This window comes from Phalacrocorax carbo, chromosome 5, assembly GCF_963921805.1.
Source record: "Phalacrocorax carbo chromosome 5, bPhaCar2.1, whole genome shotgun sequence".
In the NCBI taxonomy this organism is placed as follows: domain Eukaryota; kingdom Metazoa; phylum Chordata; class Aves; order Suliformes; family Phalacrocoracidae; genus Phalacrocorax; species Phalacrocorax carbo.
The window spans coordinates 30,071,324-30,086,467 of NC_087517.1; the positions used below are offsets into that span (position 1 = coordinate 30,071,324).

The 15,144-nt window shown below is 38.2% G+C and overlaps 1 protein-coding gene across 2 annotated transcripts; it reads right to left on the bottom strand.

Annotated features, from left to right (window-relative positions):
- Window positions 1-5,061: 5,061 nt before the first annotated feature.
- Window positions 5,062-15,093, bottom strand: MDH1B (malate dehydrogenase 1B). Of its 2 annotated transcripts, XM_064451832.1 has the most exons (10): window positions 15,040-15,093; window positions 14,510-14,622; window positions 13,402-13,536; window positions 13,102-13,244; window positions 11,938-12,440; window positions 10,713-10,854; window positions 9,570-9,733; window positions 8,783-8,922; window positions 7,406-7,490; window positions 5,062-5,689 (listed from the first exon to the last, which is right to left on the bottom strand). In XM_064451832.1, the coding sequence occupies exons 1-10, from the start codon at window positions 15,059-15,061 to the stop codon at window positions 5,658-5,660; spliced, it is 1,479 nt and encodes a 492-aa protein (XP_064307902.1). In that variant the 5' UTR covers window positions 15,062-15,093; the 3' UTR covers window positions 5,062-5,657. The 2 variants fall into 2 exon arrangements, with proteins under 2 accessions (XP_064307902.1, XP_064307903.1); XM_064451833.1 differs by lacking the exon at window positions 13,402-13,536.
- Between the last annotated feature and the right edge of the window lie 51 nt (window positions 15,094-15,144).

The following is a 15,144-nucleotide window of genomic DNA, read 5'->3' on the forward strand; positions in this document are numbered from 1 at the left end:
AGAGCACACAAGTAAAACAGCAGACAAAGAAAAAAAAGCCCAAATAAAATCATTCTGCAGTGGGTCAAATTTCACCTCAGGACTCATAATGTTCTTTGTTGAGAAAATGACAGTGGAATTCCTACACGTATAGAAAAGAGTGCATTGTTTCCCAACATCTCCAGCTGGTTACCTGCTAGCTCTGCATTTTGTGCTACTTGTTATGTAGCAGATGAAGTATCCACTAAGATTTTGCACTCAAAAAGGAAGCGTATGGCCATCCTTCATGCCTACTCTAGAATACATGAAAAACCCTATCCTATACCACAAATTAGGGAATGTGGCCCCTGTGCGCCTGACCATTCCATGAGCCAAAGTGATAATGGTAGGGAAGGTGTTAGGACAAACCCAAAAAATAAAGGTAGAACAGCACAGCTGTGTGTGTAATTCATCATTTATGTGTTACAGCACAGATATTCTGAAAGTGGCATGACTCCACTACAATTCATTAGTTCCTGCCTAAACTGACACAGAAATGTCTCTTGAGAAAGTTGGGAAAAAAAAAGAAAAATGCTTACCCTGCAAGTCTGTATCCACTTGAAATGAACAGATGGCATTAGGCGTTCTATAACGAAACAAACTGAAGTGTGAAACTGCATTTTCTAAGCAGAGGCATATCAAACTATTCAAATCTTTTAATCTGAACAATTTACTGGATGCATTTCAGAGATGAAGTTAAATGGAATTACATAAAATGACATAATAATTTTGGTGCCAAGTGCAGAGCAACTCCAGAAAAGTGCATGCTCTGCATGCTCTCTGCTCAGCATAAACTCTAGGAGTAACTCTAGTAACTGCAAAGTTGTATCAAGGTGAAAGCAGTCCCCAAAACAATTTCAAGTACAGGAAATGGGATCTTTCACTATCGAAGAGTCCAGCGTTTACATACAGGATCACTACTCAGTCCATAGCGTGTAATTTCAAGCCAGAGAGGGCATACCTTTACACCAGACTCTTCCCAAGATTTGTTGACTGCAACTGCTCACAAGCCTATTTTCTAAAATTTTCAAGCTGAACTAGTATTTTCAGCTGAGGTGACATTATTTCTTTCTGAGCTGAGAAGGGAAGAAGTAAGCATAACCATGAATCTACTTCTTTACACAACCCTGAAAGCAGAAGTAATAATGTTCCTGATAATAATAGAAACTGAATGTCTCCCCATAGGATTTATTACATTAATGCTCTAACTACATTATATTTTTAAACATAAAAATATGAATTCAATATAGTAACTATCTTTCAGTTAATACTACAGTTGAAAAACACCAGGTATAACAGATCTAAGTTACATGAGACACCAAAGGCCACATATATGGCTTTCAGCAGGGGAAAAAAACCCAGAAAATTTGCTAGAATAAATAAAAATTAAATAGTTGGAAACCATCTAAAACTTAAACAATACATTTAGTAATAAATCTGAACTTACCCTAACCTTCACTTGATTACTTTTTCCAGTGAGAGTCATTGATCATTTGTCATAAGCATGACAGAATACTGGCCAATTATGAAGAATAAATATTCAATGTTCTATAATTATTGAGTCTACCATAAATGTGCTGCTCACCATTTTAACTGGTAAAAGCTGCAACTTTGTGTTTGTCTCTAAATAACCTGTAAATATTTAAAATTATGGGACACAGATTTGCTTTCATAACTTCTTCATTACAGACTACAATGCCACAGGTTTTTATTGAAGTCCTTCTTTGAAAGAAATACCACTAAGTTCCTTTTTCACTATTCTATTTTCTTCCTTGCTGAGGTTCCGAGCTTGAACCCAACCCTGGGTTCTGCAGACTGCAGTTCTGCCCAACATTTACATAGGCATGTAAATTTGCTTATACAATTACTCCTAAAACAGGTGCAGCAGCATATGCCTCTACATAGCTCGACAGAGTAGTCGATGTAGGGAAATCAATGAAGTCAGAAGATTCTACCCAATGAATTAAACATAAGTGTTTAGTGAAAGCTACATGCAGCAACCTAAAAGATGGACTTACAAACACACAGCTTGCCTCATGTTTCCTCCTTTTCTTCTCTCCACCAAAGGCACATAAAGTAAACCAAGAGGATGACTGTAAAAATACACAGGTTAAACTCACTTAAATTAGAACTCGCTCATTAGAATTTGCACCATCAAATAAGAACAGATCCACTGACGTTACTGAGTTATGCAGCATGCATAATCTATTAGTACTTGATACTTACTGTAAGATGACAACCTCTCTATCCAGTACAGTGCAATGTCTAACATTTACATTACCCGTATGGATAAGCACACTATATTATTGTACTAGGGTGTTCATGATCCCAAAGTTAAGTACGTGTTTATGTGTTTTACCGAACTGGCTGTCATTGTGCAACACCATAACATCTTACCCATGCACTCTCCCTCCAAAAAGTTATGAAAGGCATTATTAACATATGTACAGTCTACATTTTTATATACAAAACTCCATGGAGAGTCCAGATCTTGACTGCAGCAGTAGCGCTTGGGTGAAATGAACAGGATCTACTTCAGTGTTAGCACGTCTATTTTATAATGGACATCATACAAAAGTAGCAGCAGCACCTGCGCATCTGCCTGCCAAAACAAAATCTGAACTAAGTCTGCTCATTGATACACTATTTCAGTGTGTTGTATTTTAGCTACATGTGCCCTTATTAATAATTAAAAACACTTCCACAAAACAAAAAATAATTTTAAAATTAATTACAAATGCACAGGAAATAAGTTTTTACAATTATAAACTCCAATCCCATTAACACAAATACTGGCATGTGCAGAACAAGAGTTACCCTATTATTGAATCCTATCGGAATGTGCAAGAAAAGTAACATGTTTGATTACCTATATGTATTTCGTTTGCCTATACAGGTTCTCAGAATATGTACTTTAGCAAATAAAATGCATTTTTAAACATGTTACATAATTAAGTTAAAGTACAGAGAAAAACAAACCAAATCAAGTAAGGCAGAAATCTCCTAACAAATCGACTTGATCACAGAGGCCTTCCTTCTTTTGAAATCAGACAACATATGATCAACATTTTAAATATGCATAAAATAAACTACATTTACTTTTGTTTCCTGTGAAGAATGAAAACATTCTGTCATGTTCAAAGGCCAAAATTATTGTCTCCTCTTAAACACAGTAACGGTGCTTACCTTTCTCTCAGCTACTTACTAAAGGCCCAGAAGTCAGACGACACTGCCAGAGAAGTCCAGTAGTTTTACAGCACTTAAAAGTTTACTTCAAGACACAGTTCTAAAGGTTTTGCTTTTAAATGAGTGTTGTTCACAACAAATGCCTGACAAAGGCTCAGATCAAAGTATCAGGTGATTGTCTAAGCAGTCAAAACAGAGAACACTAATTAATTAGTAATAAATATCCTAAATTATTTAAGATAAAACTTCTTTGATCTTTGTTTCAAAGCAATTTTTTCTTATGGTTGGAGTGCAGTATTTCTAAATTGAGGGGCCTTTACTAAGCATCTCCCAGTTGCTGAGAAACAATGTTGCTATAGAGACTGAAGATGAGGTGGAAGCTGGCACAATAATGCAGAAAGCAGTGTGCTGTAAGAAACAGTTGGTGCAACTACACAAAGGGGAAAAATAGTAAGTCCTAGTGGTAACGTCCTAGAATAAGAATTGTTCAGACCAGCCAGAAAGCTTACACACTCTTCAGAACATCCAAATGCTAGGGTTTATGCATAATATATGTAACACTTGCAAGACACATAGATTTATTGTAAAGACCTTTTTCATAAATTTTTCCACAGTTACTCTAACACCCAGGTAGTAGAATTCATCAGTGCTATGAATACCTTGAATACATAGCATTACTCAGTATCTTGTGAGAAAATGTGTACCAGAAATTACTTACTACTTATAGAAAACGCAAACTTAGTGATGACTAAGTCTATCACATTGTTATAACTGTAACCAACTTTGAATATGTTATCATATTTTAGCTTTGCTATAATGTTTATTCTTTCTTTCTCTCCTAATCAAAAGCTAGGAAAAGAAACTTTACTTTCAATTCCATTATGCTTCCATGAGGAAAGACCTGAATTTCCCTGCAGGCCACTAGGCGAGTCTACTTAGAATAATGTAGGATAGAAGAGACATCCAAGACACATGTTTTGTCTTTCTCCTCCCAATCTCTGAGAAGAAATCCTTTGCCTGTGGTTTTCAGGTAGTGACTCAGAAGTTTGGTAAGCCTGCAGAAACAGTTAATTTCCTTCTTAATAACAGCTGTGCAGCCTTCGTGCTTGAACTCCAGTCTGTTGGAATTACTATCTCCACAGGTAGAATAAAAAAATTCAAAGAGTAAAAGACTGCTAAATCATATTCCATATAGAAAAAAACATATGTAAATACACATTAGAGTACATAACTTTTCCTCTCCTGCTTTGGGGAAGGAGCTATGGAACAAACCAGGTAGTTTGTAAAGACTACTGGTAGCATCCTTCCCTGCTATGGTCCCCTGAGACATCTACCTCCAGATGCTACTCAGAGACTCAGCCAATTTTCTGTGCATACACTACTAGAAACTAATTCCCTGGAGACCACTTCCTCATGAAATAAATGATTCCTCACCACTTTCTTCAAGACTTTTTACAACACCTGCCTCTACAACTCCCATATGAACTCTTCCATGAAGATACTTGTTAACAGTGATACCTCAGTTCCTGTAAACGTTGCTTCTCCCATATACATTTCACATAAGAAACTGCACTTTTCCAACTCCCTTGTGATAGCCCAGCTTTCTGAGCTCTTCTTTCTAATACCAGTGAGACACCCTTCTTCATTCTGTCCACATCAACTGATAAATAAAAAATAAACTCCTCTTGGTTTCCTCATGTAAGAAGTCAACTCCTGTTCAGAGTTTGAACCTCCCCTTGAACAGAAATAATGATTTTTTTCAAACTGTATGTATCTGATTCAAAGAACAATAGTACAATAGTATTTCATTTAACACAGTCTCCATCTTTTAAGACACCAAAGACATGCAAGTGTAAGTGGTTCCTCAACAACCCTGTTTAGACAAGGACTTATTTAATTGCATGTTTGACTTAAAATATATGAGTAGTCCATATGAAACTCACGAAATAAACAAAAAACATGGAGACATAACTGATCTTGTCACTAAGGAGATGCATGCAGTAAAATTTGTGTTAAAAATCAGTTTTGCCTGAGAATATACATTCTTACACAAGTACTGTGTTTCATTACATTTGAAACAAGAACTTGGAGTTATAAAATGGCTACTCTATGTGTGACATTCTTGCTCAAAATTGCCTTAATATGAACATTTTAGACATTAAAAGATATTTTTGAAACAGTTTATAGGTCTGAAGAAATGATTTCTTGGATGTAAATGAAATCCTGGATTTATTAAATCAGTAGGAATTTTGCTTTGGACTCCAGGTTAAGAATGTTATAGTCACACTGTTTTTGAAATATTTTCTGCCTATAGATTTCCAGGTTTTTGATGAGGATGATACTGTAAAAGCTATGACAATGTTTAGCCTTTCTTTGTAGTTTGTTCTTTTGAGCAATGGAAACATTGGTTTAGTATGGGAATTTTCAGCATTTTCTCCTCCAGACAACTCTGGCTAAAGTGAGTCAGTAGGCAGGGTTTCCATCTCTGAAAAAAAAAAAAAAAAAAAAAAAAAGCAAAAACAGTACATATTTTTGCCAACCTCCTAAAACACTTACACATGCAAGCAGATAAGCAGGCACTGAGGTCATCCTTGAATAGTATGGCACTTAACACTAATGTCACAAGAGTAGGCTACAACTAGGCAGTTAGCTGCTAGCAGTGTAAAGGCCCTCTGCTTAGTGTTTAAAGCAGCCACAAGAAGAATGGGACAGCTCTACAGAAAAGCAGTGCCATACAAGTAGAGAGCAGACAGGGAAGGACAGTCCTGTCTAATTGGGAATCTGTCTGGGTTAATCAAGGTCATGATTAGTGTAATAATTAAACTCTGCATTTATCAAGAAAATCTTATTACGTCTGTAGTCCTTTCCTGAGAAATAAGGATGAATAACCAAAAGGCACACATGCTCACTAAAGGCCCTGGGCATCAAGTTCCAAACAGTTTCTCCATTCTTCAGCCTGCCCTTAATGCAGAAGAACAGCTTGTAGTATGGTAAGTGCTGATACAAAAGTACTGAAAAGAATTTGAAGGAAGGGAGAAAGACAATTAATTAGGGAAAAGGCCCTGAAAGGGCCTAAAAGTAGAAAGAAATGGCTGGAATATTGGGAAAGCGCAGGGATTTGGGAACCTGAGAATAGGGAAAAAAGAAAACAATAAAACACAGTTTTAAAGTTAATCTGTTCTTATTTTGAGGAATTATTCTTCTTTCCTTTATATAATCTTAGAAGGACAGAGAACTAGAAAAGCAAAATAGGTAAGAAAAGCAGCACAGAAAGACTTGAGAGAAGAAATGTTTTTTTTATTCTGCGTGGGAAAAGTAGGTTGTGGATTCAGGGGAGTTTTGCCACGGCAATATCATGTAGCCTATAGCCTTCCCACATGCTCCCAAATATGGGGAAGGGACTGGAGTTGTTCTACAGAGTTGTAGTTGAAATTTCTCATATCATTGTGCATTTAAAAAATAAGTCATGATAAACTTGGTGTGCCATTAACAAAGAAAGCAAAATGGTTTAATAATTTATAATGTAGGGATCTCTAAAGATCTTTCATCTACTGTAATTGGAAGAAGTGGCAGATGCAGCTGCCACTTACTGAGATTGCTTTCTCTATATTGAGAAGGAATATATCTTTTTTTAGCCTGCTGTCTTTGGGTGTCTCAACCTTTTCTTCTGACTATAGACTAAAGATATTGAATTAACTGTTTGGTACTGTAACAAACAGAAAAATGAGAAGCTTGAGTTCCCATTTACGTTATTTTTTTTTCTCTGTTAGAAATTAAATTCATTATTTCTAGATAGTAAAGAATAGTAAAGTATAGTAAAGAATAGCTTCAAAAATATATTGTAGGACTTAAGGTGAAAGTGCTTTATAATAACAGTTACTTGGTAAAAAGATTTTGTATTTACTAATAACCTAAGATAAAATGTGTCATGCTAAATTTATTATTTATGCTCAGCTTTTGTATTCATAATCTGTGAATGACACAACAGAAACTTATCAAAACAAGGTTGCTACCATGCAGGCTTGCCCTTACTATCACCATGCCCCAGGCATGGCCAGAATACATCAGAGAGTCAGTTGCTATTTATGTTCCTTCCTGAAGGATTTAATATCCATTTTAAACAAAAGGGACATAAAATAAGAATCCATTACTTAAATTCTCACTTCAAACTTGATCTCCTTTTATGGGGAATAAAACCCACCTTGATGCAAATATGTTTTGCTAGTGTTTTTATCAGCTCCATATGGATGCATTTCTTTTGTTTCCTTTAGTGCAATGAGCTTTTCCTGAATGGAAAAAAAAAGCGGCTTTAATATCACCCATTCTTTTAATCCACTGTAATTTCTAGCATAAACTTAAAATATGTTAAATTAAAATAATCCTTACGTGTTACTAGTATGACTGAACATCACAAAATCTGATTGAAGCTAGAATGTAAAGTTTGGGACCAGTCTTTTCAATATTTAAATATATTTAATAAAATTAAATTCTTTTTGTCTCACTAAGTAACAAGAAGTTCACGATGCAATTACTGCTGGCTGATTTTGTGTCTTCTGAAGAATTCCTAATTCTAGTAAACTCTGGCCTTCATTCATGCAGAGTCACAGCCATAAGGATCCCAAAAGATATGTCTCCTGGCATATAGAATTATAGAATGTCCTGAGTTGGAAGGGACCCACAAGGATCATCGAGTTCAACTCCTGTCCCAGCACAAGACAATCCCAAAATTCACACCATATCTCTGAGGGCGCTGTCCAAGTGCTTCTTGAATAGTGTCAGGCTTGGTGCCATGACTGCCTCCCTGGGGAGCCTGTTCCTGTGCTCCACCACCCCCTCGGTGAAGAACCTTTTCCTATATCCCACCTAAACCTCCCCTGCCACATCTTCCTGCCATTCCCTCGGGTCCTGTCATTGGTCACCAGAGAGAAGAGATCAGCGCCTGCCCCTCCTCCTCTCCTTGTGAGGAAGCTGCAGGCCACAATGCGGTCTCCCCCCAGTCTCCTCTTCTCCAGGCTGAACAAACCAAGTGACTTTAGCTGCTCCCTATATGGCTTCCCCTCTAAACCCTTCACCAACTTCGTGGCCCTCCTCTGGACTCTCTCTAGTAGCTTTTATATCCTTAATGTACTGTGGCGCCCAAAACTGCACACAGTACTCAAGGTGCGGCTGCACCAGTGCAGAGTAGAGCAGGACAATCACCTCCTTCGAGGTGATTAGAACTACTCTGAATGCCACACAAGCAAAATCAACACCAGCAGCATAGAATGTAGAAAAATTAAATTAAGGCTAATATTTCTGTTTTTCACAAAGCCTGCCGAACTTGGGGGTACAAATTCTCACTTACATAGGTAAACTTACTTTCTCATCTCCTTTTTGGGGGTACAAAAGAGTTGTCTGTTCATTTCAATATATAAATACTACTCTACACTCATAAATACCTGGCATTTATCATGCATTAGTGCATGTGTGCAGTTTGTATGTGTAACATTTGGAGTAAAGGTCTCAGCATTCAAAGTTATATCGCAATGTACCCATAGGTGGCAGAATGGGCATATTATTAGATACAAGAAATCATCACCTGGATCAGCTCATGGGCTAAGTGTCCCAGAACTTCTTGGGTCATTTCATTAATTTCTAATTCTGTCATGACTTCCCAGGTACCATTCTGGAACCTCACTGGCATAGAGAAGACAATCCCTTCAGGAACGCAAAATTGACCTGAAGAAGAGGGAAAAAATGACCCAAACATATTATTTCTGATTAAAAACACACATCCTCAAGAGTGTCACGATTAAGTCCTACAGACTTGCAAAAGTCTGCAACTGTAAGATCTTAGTATAAATGGAGACTGCCTTTTTCAGTGTACAATACAAAGACTAAAGAGTTTCTATTGTAACTTTCTATTTTAGTTAGATGTATATGTAAGAATTTTACATCTTTAAAGAGGGAAAAAAAATTTTATATTTCATACAAGGGTTAAATGGCCGTTGTGAAATGTTCCATTTATTGGTACATGTAACCACACAAGAAGAACATGCTTTTATAGCTTAGGCTCTAAGGACTATAAAAAGTCCTTGCACAAAACACATATACCAGATAAGCATTTAAATTAAAAGACTAAGAGAGAATCTGCAACAAGACTATATTAACCTAAGAGATGCTTGTAAGAATTGAGTATCAAATCACAAGCTCTGGAGAGCAAAATTGCTTAGATCTGGAGGTTCTTATGCTGAAACAAACTCTCAGCTTCCCATTACATCATGATTTGTTTTACGTGTTTTTATTAAATTAAAAATCTTGATTAAAAAATAACATACATACTGGGGAAAACTACAAGAGAATATGTGAAGCAGAAGTAGATTTACCTTTAGTAAGTATTCCCACAGAAATGATCTCCCCAGGAGGAGAGTCATGATACCAGTATCTCAATACAGTGGCTACTGCATGAGCAGGTAACATTCCTACACAATGACAGACCCGGGAACTCAGTGAACTCTGGGCAGACAGAAATTCTGAATGGATCCATTCACTAACAACAACAACAAAAAAAAAAAAAAGAAGAAGAAAAACCTAAGATGACTGCAGGAAGAGTTGTTTTCTAGAGGAAAAAAGAGCTAAACCTGTGGGAAGAAAAGAGTCAAAACTTATTAAAACTTCACTGCTGAAGGCAAGGCACTTAAAGACAGAAAAAATAGGGTCTAACAAAAAGTGGCTCAAAAGGTAACAACAAGCACTACTTATCTATGAAAGTTAGGTCACCTACTCGAGTCATAACCTCTGTTATTATTATTACTGCTGTTGTTGTTACGTATTACCATTTTATGTAATAACCCAGCCATGAACCATAATCCCCCTATGCTGGGCACAGGACAACCATAGAACCAAAGAAATGTCTGCTGCCCAGTAAATGCTAGGTTTAGACCAGAGTGAGAGCTCCATATAGCCAGGGCTGAGTGCATGTCACATCTGCTGCCCTCTCACTCCACCCACCCTTTCTCTGCTACCTCTCTTTCCACAAGAAGCTATCTAGCTGCCAGGTTACCCTTTTACATATGTTAACAAATAAATTGTCTATTTTGGGAGACTGACAACATGAGTGCAATCAGGCCAATCAATGGAATTCAAATACTTGAAGATGCAGATGTGTGTTCAGTATTATTTCAAAGTTTCTTCATGCATACTAGACATCTAAGTCACTATTTGGACTTTCATTACTTCTTATAGACTGCTCATGATACATTAGAAAAGAAACACACTTAATATGTAGGAGAATCTAGTTATAAGCAAAGTTGGCAGGAGAGTCAGAACTATGCAGAGTACTAGGAATTACTCAACTTCTGCTGACTGAGTACTTCAGCTTGAGTTTTCCTCTATGTACAGTGCTAGTCAGTAAAGACAAATCTTGAAAACAAAAACCTTTCTTGGTGTTTATTTCACAGTTCAGATAAACATGGATTATTAAAAGCAGTTATTTAGTTTTACTTTAAAAAAACAAATCTGTACTGTACCTATCATAAATCATATTCAACAAAGGACGTGGAAAATTAGCTGGGCCCCAAATAGCGCAGTCGTATCCATAAAGTTTTGCATGTGACAAATCAATGTAGTTACAGCCAGTAATATTGCCCCAAACAATCACGTCTTTAACTCCTGTAACAGGAAAATACATAGATTAATGAAGAGAGAGACAAATACTTTCACAATGTAGACTGGACTAGGTGACCTTCAGAAGTCCCTGTCAAGATGAATTATTCTTCAAGTCAGTGTCCTGCCTTGACAGCAGAAACGACCTGATCTGAAAAATGCAATATGGTTCTCCATAACTTATGAATCCTCATCACAGGCTGAAAAGGAACTTTAATTTATATAATGTTATTGTATATAATAGACAAAACCTAGTAAACAGCTGTTAAAAAACAAAACAAATCCTATTGCAAACATACAGCAATGCTCCTTTTAAAATCCTGTACATGCCAATACAGAATGCCTAGCAGTAAAAAATCATTTTTAAAATATCTACCTGTTTCTGTGCAAAAGGAATTTCTCAGGCATTTCTCACATAACCTGCTAATAGATTATCCAGCCTATTCACTTTTCTATTTTATTAGGCTTGAAAATATCTAGATTTGTCATTGACGACCAGTTCCTAGCCCTGCAACATTGAAAGAATCCTGATGCTGAGAAGACTGTTGGAAGACACCTTTGCTATGCATTGCAGAACCATGCCAAAGCTATAACAATTGACCTAGAAAGAAAGCTAATTAACCCAGAAATAATACTACAACACTGTTCTTCTATACTCTCATTATCTTCACAGCAGTATGCAGTCATGTTTATTCACAGATAGTTTGCGTATCTCCAAAATAACAATGCACTGCAGAGTGCAAATGCAACCCTGAAGTCCTAGTTCCTGATCTGCAACACAGCTCAGTCCTTCTTAGTGTATTTCCACATGAAATACACACCAGAATGTGGGCAGGGCTGCATCCAAGAGTTAGCAAAAGAACTGCCATTCATGGGATCAGGCACAGATCCAGATAGTGGTAAGCACAGAGAATGGTAGCACCTGCTAGTAACGCCCTGGCATTCTGTACAGCCATGCAATTCAGTGGGTGCATTGCTATGCTTAGATTTCTGCGCACACATCAACAGTGTTCTGCAATGAAACATGTATTTTCAAAGGTGTCCATCCACCGAATTCCCCAAATCATACCAAAACACATAAATATTCACCTGCTGCATTCATATTCAGCTTCCTGGCCAGCATGGCTTTAGCTGCACTTTCCCAGGGTGTTGCAATGGCAATGACATTTTCAGGCTTAATGGACTTGCCATATGTCATAATCATCATCGCCTTAAGGTTTACAAAGGTTTTTCCTGATGAAATTACTCTGACCCCACTCTTGGCATTCTTCTCAATCAGTGGAGCATACACTTGACAGATCTCACTCACTTCTCTGATGCAGTTTTCAAGGGATTGAACTTCATGGTTTAAGAGGACATCATCAAGAACAATGATAATATCGGCTTGAACAAAAGCCTCATCTATTTCAGTGTGCTCTGAGATACTGCAGAGGAGTGGGAACGCCATGTCTTCAGCTTCCATTACAATACCACAAAGAACATCCTTAAACTGGTCGCTGTCAAGCAAATGGATACTGATTTCTGTGGTCATGCCAAACACTTCTCCACTGGCCAACAGAGGGATCAGCTGATAACAGATTGAAGCTGATGCTCTGATAAGAGAAGAATATGGAAGAATTACAGTTAACCACTAACCACAGCCTGTTTGGAAGTATTATATGAATAAACACAAAGATCTTGCTTTTGTATTTCATTATGTTTAAATTAGCTTGGATCCTTTACTGCTCTTTCTGTCATTTTAACAGGTTAAAATTAAACCCGTTCAGTCTTCCTTTCATCTGAAGATTTTTCCATCCTGTACATTTCAGGAGATACTGTCACTTAAAAATCGGTGTCTTTAAAGAAACACAATTTATTTTTAAGGTGCTCTGTTAGGACTACCAGAAATACAGAAATTTCTAAAGCTAGAACTGCAAGAGACTCTTATTTAAATATTTCCAAAAGCATTTAATGCAAGATAGTTGCACTACAAAATTCCTAGCTTATTTTGTAAATACTTGCTTTTCCCTAGGGTTGTCTAGGGTCTAAACGTTGCCTGTTCACATCCCTCAATTAGACTGGTGCAAAATGTAACAAAACTGGAAATAATTTCTAAATTATACAGTGAATGCTCATAGTGAGGGGCGCAGAACATCATTCAAATTACAGGGATTCGTGTGTAACACCAGATGGATACACCTGTTTTACATGACAGGAAAAAATGCATTCTTCTGAAGCTGAGTGAAACTTCCTAGATATTCTTTTTACTCTCACCTGGTGATCCAGATCTGCAAAGGCTTGATAAGACTTTTAATCTCTTCCTCCTCTTTTTCAATTTCCATATGTGCCTGCAGGTTCTCCTCAGCAATGTCTAGCATTTCCTCTCTCAACATCGTTGAGGTGATGCCATAATAGCGCTAAGAACAAAAAGGGTGATCTCTTATCACATGACAACCCAAACACAGCAAGGTAACATTAGAAAGGACAGCTTTATTTTACATTTGTAAGAGTAATAAAGAACGTTATTAAGAAAATGTAAAATATGGGTTTACAGTATTAAAGGCAGCTCATTACCTGTGCATATTCCAGAAAATCATTAACACCTCCCAGAAGCAGACCCTTCCCTCCATGGTCCAAGAGTTCTCTCCAAATGATAGGGGACTGTCTGTGTTCCCATCCATTCATTTCACAAATGTCATGAAGCCACTGCTAATGTAAACGTCCCCGCCAAAAGGTCTGAGTGCTTTTTCACATTGGATAACACTTAAATGTTACAGTTATAAACATTCTTATTATTTCCTCTCAATACATAATTACAAGGTGCTTCACATCTTACTCACATACCAGTGTGCGAAAATGGGGGAACACCACAAAGCAAGGTGTGGTGATACACTGCGATACCTCAGCAAAAGAGCAACAGGTCTTACTTCTGCTTGATTTCACCACTGTAATTTTGCTCAATTATCTTAGCAGTACTAAAGATTGCAATGTTGTGAAGCAGTGAGTAATCTGAGGACTCCTATTTAGCTGCAGAAGGTAAGCAAGCTGCAGAGGTTAATTGCTATTCACTTAACTGAGTTACTTGGCTGAGGTGTCAAGCAAAGGATAAGAGCTAATGAACATCATAGTACTGTCTACCTCATGAAGTAATACTGCAATTTTTTCAGTTCCTTATAGGAACTACAGCGTAGACATGGCAACATGTCTACAGCAAACGTACTCAGAAAGGTCCATCCATGTTGTAAACAAATATGTAAGATTTAATTTCATACTTCCATTGTAATTCAAAGCCCTTGAATGCCAGAAATGTTCTTGACAATTAACAACTCTGAAGGTATTTGCAATCACAGTTTGTGAGAGATTTACAGGCTGAGCAGCCATTTATACATAATAAAAATCCAATAAACTTGAACTTCTTACTGACAAACACGGCTTTAGGCTGGCCTTCATTCTGTGCCCACCTCCCATGGTAAGACTCACAAGAATGCCAGTCTCACACAACATTCAAACCTTTCCTCCAGCTGGCTCTCACAGTCAAAGCTGCTTCTGGAGAACCTCTACCCACGTATCAAAATGGTAATACAGGACAAGAAGAGACATACTACAGATAAGCACATTCCTTCATTTCTTGCTTTGTAGAGCACTGGGGCATCTACCAACGACTTGATTTACAACCCCTTACCTCCCATTTGTCAGGGTGCTGGGTGATCTTGTGAACCCTGAAGTCTGGCAGGTTAGCCTGGAGATAGTCAGCCAGGAGTTCAGCTTCGGCATAGTTAGGGCAGTTTGCCTTACCTGTGAACACAGCAACAACGCTGCAGATGGAAGATTTGGTGATATTGACTCATAAGGGCTTAACAGGCCAAACGTTTTTTAATTGTTCCAATTCAAAAAGTTTTCTGTAACCAACACCCCGTGAGTTCCCAGAAAGTAACAGGACAAGCATGTGAGCCACCAAAGAAAGGATAATTTCGGAGGTGAAACAGTGTCTTCAGCTGGCGTTTAAGGGGCTGAAGCCAGCCCGGGGGGGCGGCGAGAGGGACACAGCAGCCGAGAGAGGCAGCAGCCTCACCGACAGAGTAGGACGGGGAGAAGGCAGCCCGGGAACAGCCGAGGCAACCTGCTGCACGGGCGCCGCTCTCAAGAGAGGCTGGAAGAGGGAGAAGTTGGGTAGCCCGCAGTGGGCCGCCACCGCCGCCTCAAGCCCCTCACCCGCCAGCACCAGCTTGGCCATGCGCGTGGCACCCGCCAAAGGTCGCTTCGCCGTTGCTCAGCAACGCGCTGCGCGCCGCGGCGGTTTGTCCCTCGGCCCGCACC